The following is a 6,000-nucleotide window of genomic DNA, read 5'->3' on the forward strand; positions in this document are numbered from 1 at the left end:
TCTAGACCAAAATCATAGACGCTTCTTAGAGCTCTTTACCTGCCAAATTAAGCCTTGTTTACTTTATCTCCTACAACATTAGGAGTGTTTCCTTCCCCACTCCACCCTGATGACCACTGCTTTAATCTGTGGTCTCACTGAATTTCATCTCATTATTGTGATAGTCTCATATTTGGTTTCAGTAGAACAAAATATCACCAAAAAAGTTTGTAGTTTTAAGGCACAAATTAGAGCAAAAAGTAATGCCAAGCTTAACAAATATTTAAAAATAAATTAGATCAGTAACTTCTAAGAAATTACGTGTTCTTTCAGGATGTTGGGTATTATTTTTTGATCACCCATTCCCTTCCTCACTAATCATAGATTAGTGGTTATGAAAAATTATTAAGGTGCTTAAAGAAACACAATCTTTGGCAACACTATCAGTATAAAGAATTTTATTACTTTTGATGCCAGAGTACATGAGTATTTATTTCATTTCATAGAGGTGCTGCCTAGTCAACTCAGCAAACACATCTTGAGTACCTCCTGTGTGGAAACACTGAGGAACTCAGATGGGCTCCAGGAGGCAGGAACCCTTAACAAACAAGGCGTCCAGAGGCAGTTGGCACAGTCTAGGGAAAGACTCAGCATCCAACTCCTTCAACCACAAAACAAACCAAGAAAATGGTGTCTTATGGAATAGCATGTAAATATATAGAAGCATTTGGAAACTTCAAACTGCTAAGAAAAGCAAATAGAAGCATATGCCAGAACTTCAGGGAATTTGGAAATGATTGTCTTGCAATAAAAAACAATTAAAAATGGAAGGAAATAATGAAGTACCACTGACTGCAGTTTCTTCTTCAAAAGAGTTAACACTAAAATGTTTAATTTGGTTCTCATTTCCATGGTTATCACTACTTAGTATGTAATTTATCCCCTTTTGCAAAGGCAATAGCTTTAGTGGCTGCCTCTAGCCCAGAAGAATTTCTGAGACTGATTCTAGCCCTTGGTGCAAGATTTCACAATCACCCTGCCTGTTCTTCCCCTAGGGATTTGTTATAAGAATGTTTCAGGAGCTTTCCTTTAATAATAACCAGCACTTAATTTTTAAAAATTAAATTTAAACCTTACATGTGCCGCTGGCCATTTTGTCTTTGGATAATTCAGCTGGATGAGATCCAATACTATTTTTTAACAGCCTAATTTCCTGGCAATAATAAAGATGAAGTTTTGAGATTATAGAATGCTTCTTCAGCTACTGAGAAATAAAAGGGAAACTTCTAATAACTTCAGTTTCTACAGTTACATTCTTTTTTAAAAATTTATTTTATTTTTTTTAGAGAGACGTAGGGGCAGGGGGGAGAGAGAATCTTAAGCAGTCTCCACTCCCAGCTCAGAGTCCAACACAGGGCTCAATCTCACAGCCCTGAGATCATGACCTTAGCTGAAATCAAGAGTCGGATGCTTAACCAACTGAGCTACCCAAGTGCCCCTCTACAGTTACATTCTTATCACTGCAAAGATTATGAAACTCTTGTGCATATTTTTAAAAGCTTTTTTATTCATACTAATGAGTGGTTATATTTTGATTTGGGGTATTAACTCTTTTCCATATCTTTGTGCTACAAATCTACCCATAGTCATGTGTGCCATAGTAATAGTAAGTTTATTCATGTACAATACAGTTTACAAAGTATACTCTGTATTGTTTTTTAATCATCCTCATCTTAATCTTTTATTCATTTGTCAACCAATATTTACTGAATGCCTAATATATGTCATGCATAGTAGGATATCAAGCCTATGAACCAGGCATTATTATTATTATTATTACTCTGTCTTAGAGATGAGAAAACCAAGACCAAGAGAAGCTAAGTAATTTACCTAAAGTCACACAGGTAGGAGGGGATATTATATATTGGTAAAGAGTATAAATTCTAGAGCCAGATTGCTGAGATTTAATTCTGGCTCTGCTACTTACTAGCTATGTGACCTTGGGTGAGTTTCTTAACCTCTCTGTGTCAGTTCCCTGTCTGTAAAATGAGAATAATTACAGCACATATCTCATAGCACTGAAGCAATTAAAATAGTGCCTAGCACATAGTGAGTGCTCAATGAAGGTGGCTGTTATTAATTATACAAGTAGGCTGTCGCTCTAGGACTTGACCCAGTTCCTCTGACTCCACATCTGTTGCTCTTTTTATCATGCTATACTGCTTCCATAGTGTGGTATAAAAATGCTATCTCTATGTAGCCTGAGATTTAAATTCAAACTCCGAAGTATATTTCAATAATTATAATTATTAGTTTATAATCATAGGCAATCATATGGGGAAATGTACTGATGATCCACTGTTCTCTGTCCATCAGTATAGAATGGCAAATAAAATTCTGGCAGAGAACAAACCAATACATATGGTTGTGGGCAACAGCACCTTAATGACAGAATATGATCCCCATAAGGAAATATTTATGTTAAAGGGAAAAGAATTCCTTCAGACCAGTGTACCCTGTAATACGGAGTGGAGGCTTCCTGGTGTTGGTTTGCTGTCATCAGACAGACCAGACACCCTGAAACATCATGGGGATGCTTGCTTTCACCCTAAAAGACTTCCCTTCTTTGAGTCTTTGAGCCGGAAATAAGGGCAAGTGTTTCCAGAATGCATTTAGATGCAAGAGGCAGCATCACCTCATTCTAATGCAGTGGTTCTCAGTCTTTACCGCTTATTAGAACCACCAGAGGAACTTGTAAAAATTCCTGTGTAAGAGGCACCCCCCCAGACTGATATCAGGATCTCTGGGGGCAGGGGCTGGCAGTAGTCAAGTTTTTAAAGGTCCCCAGGTGATTACAATGTGCAACCAAGGTTGAAAAGGCTGCAGTGGGAAGAGCATGAGGTTGGAAGTTAGAGACTCCATAGCTCTGTACTGCTTCTGCCACATACAGTTAAGTGAATTTAGGTTAGTCATTTAACTCTTTGTGCCTCATTTTTCATTTCTTTTCATTGACAGAAGCATTCCACTCTATTTTAAGTTGCTCTGTGGTTAGTATGAGATAATATGTCTGAAAATAAAACATCCTAAGGCAAGTTGATGCTATTATGTTTCTTTGGATGTGACAGTCCCAGCAGCAGAAGAAAAATTTAGATCAACCTATACAGATGTTGGACAAGAGATGTGCCATGGAAAAAACAAAGTGAAGGTGATGTACAGTAATCCTTAGAAGGAAGGGAAGAAATAAGTGTATTATGGAGCCAACAGAAGATGATTTTTTACCACAGACTACAAAACTGCCACAAAGACGAGATATGGTCATGATGGGGAATTTCAGCTTCAAAAACTTCTGACAAAATTTCACTGGTCCTTTCCTCCTACTTGCTCTCACGCGCCCCCTACCCCTGCATTATTGCCCTCCTATCACCATCCCTCATTGAGCATCTTCCATGTCTAGGCAATGGGCTGTGTGTTAGAGACAACATACATATTATGCTAAGCTTTTTAAGAAGTTTATGGTCAAATGGTAGAATGGTGAATGAAAAAATTATAGGGATAAAATAGGAAGCATTAAAATAAAAGTCTGTACAAATACTGTGGCATTTTTCATCTCTCAGAGAAAGCAATGAAGAAGATGAGTCAATGATATAAAATTAATGGAAATATTCAGGAAGGATGACCATACCATTTGGTGTTTCATAACATATAAGGAAGAAACTAATGCACATATTCAAATAGAAAATGTAGGAAAGGTGATTTCAAAAAAATTAAGGAAATGTATGAATTATTCTTGAATAGAAACCTCAAATTTAAATTTTGTCTAAGTGGTAATGAATAGTCCCAATGAGAAGACATTAATCAATTTTCTGTTTGTTCATCTGTAAAGTGTATATTGTAATGGTAACCACTGCTTACCTACTTTACAGGTGTCCAATGTGTAGGAAGAACTCTATTAATATTAGTTACTATAATCATCTAAAGGAAATAATGAGACCTAAGAACCCTAGGGAGCTCAGATTTGCTTCCTTAATAAGGAGTGGAGGAGCATAAGTCTAAATACTAACAAAAAGAATATTAATAAAGGCTATAAGAATATGTATGTAGAGGTGCCTGGGTAGCCCAGTTGGTTAAGTGTCTGCCTTCAGCTCAGGTCATGATCCCAGGGTCCTAGGATTAAGCTTCATCCAGGGCTCCCTGCTCAGCGGGGAGTTTGCTTTTCTCCCTCTGCTCCTCCCCTCACTTGTGCTCTCTCAAATAAAATAAATAAAATCTTTAAAAAAAAAAAAGTGTATGTATGTGTATTTGTGTTTGAAGGAAGAAAAAAAAAGACAGGAACATTGCTGGTGAAAATTATGTAATATTAATAGAAGAAAATGAGAACTATTCAGTTTAAATGTTTCTATCAATGACATATTTCATCAGGCTAGCAGAGATTAATCAATCATTGTTTAGAGGGAAGCTCCAGATAAAGGTAAGTCTGGTGGAGAGCATCTAGTTAGTTGGTTGAATTGTTCAAGACTATAAACCCAGAACAATTACAAGAAACTGGGAAATGATAGATAGATGATAGATAGATAGATGATAGATAAGGGATGTGTGTGTGTGTGTGTGTGTGTGTGTGTGAGAGAGATCTGGCTTTCAATAAATTTTATGTTAATTTGATTGAAGGCATAAGGCTTATAATTAACCACAGACATATGTGCCAGTGGTGTAATGTGATTTCCAGAAAATCCTACTACAGATCTGAGATGAATTGATAGAAGTGTAGCACACAGGTCAAGGGAGGTAGTAACCCACTTACACCTTTGCTATTCAAAAGAAATCAAGATCCTGAGCCAGTTCTGGATGTGAACTTTAATAGGAACATTAACAAAGTTTACCACCAGGATGGTGAGTATGGTTAGGTCTCTAGAAGCCATGTCTTAAAATGAAGTTGAGGGAACTGAGGCTGTTCTGAGAGCTATCTTCAAATATTAGAAGGGCTCTCTCCCATGGGGAAAGGATGAACCTAGTTAGTATTGCTCCAGAGGTCAGAACTAGGACGAGTGGAAACTCAGCACTCAGATTAAGAAAGACATTGTGACCTTACTGTCTGGCAATGGAACAGGCAGTTTCCCAACAACAGGGGAGTCTTCTGTCATTGGCAAGGGATTCATTCAGAGGCTGGATTGGGTGATCATCCAATTGATCGATCCGTTGAAAATTCTTTGTGGGCAATCAAGACCTATAATGTCACTTCCAACTCCAAGATTTTATTTTTTCACTTGTAGTGAGTGTGGTGTTAAACTGTGGTGTCTGTAGTTTCTATATGAGTTATTTTAACACCTTCTTCATTACTATAAATGATATATAAACAAATGTTATTATAATGAAAACTTTGAAGATAAATCTACTTGTTTCAAAGTTCAAGTAAAAGGAAGAAATTCGTAAAGTGAGCATTGTAGTATGACTTGAACTATATAGTGTACATCATTGCCATATATCGACTTGATGAAAAGTAAATTATTTTAAACTTTGAACTATTATTAAAGAATGCACACACAGCTCCTTTTTCAAAACTCTAATTTCAGTGCTTGAAGATCCAAATTTTGTTGTAGAGTATTATAAATGGAAGAAAGCTGAATTAAAACATCCTAAAGAATGGAATTTAAAGTAAGTACTTTGTATTAACTTAAATATCTATCATTTTACTTTCTACTGTCTAACTGAATCATCAGAAGAAATCTTTGGAAATAACAATGGATGCCTTTTTCTAAACATAAGAACAAGAATTAGACATATAATTTTTTTCCTTTCCTATGAACCCAGGTGGGAAACATCTTTGCTACTATTAACCTTAAAAATGTAAATTATTTGACCAGCAAAAATGGGTTTATTCAGGAATAGCAGAGAATAGCAATTTGGGATTTGCAAGCTAGGTCAAAACCACAGGGCAAGTCCAAGAAATTAGGAAGAGGAATGTCACTTTATAGAGAAAGAAGAAGTTGGGAAGAGTTGTTTTGAAAGGAAGTCCATGGGAGAAAA

General features: G+C 36.3%; 1 protein-coding gene across 1 annotated transcript in view; it reads left to right on the forward strand.

Moving 5' to 3' along the window:
• Positions 1 to 5,632, forward strand: part of UBE2U (ubiquitin conjugating enzyme E2 U) — a 51,817-nt gene extending 46,185 nt beyond the window's left edge. The window contains exon 8 of the mRNA XM_021679960.1: positions 5,547 to 5,632. Within this exon, the coding sequence (XP_021535635.1) occupies positions 5,547 to 5,632 (86 nt within the window). The remainder of the gene's footprint in view (positions 1 to 5,546) is intronic.
• Positions 5,633 to 6,000: the final 368 nt, after the last annotated feature.

The sequence above is a fragment of the Neomonachus schauinslandi genome, chromosome 4 (genome assembly GCF_002201575.2).
Source record: "Neomonachus schauinslandi chromosome 4, ASM220157v2, whole genome shotgun sequence".
Lineage (NCBI taxonomy): Eukaryota > Metazoa > Chordata > Mammalia > Carnivora > Phocidae > Neomonachus > Neomonachus schauinslandi.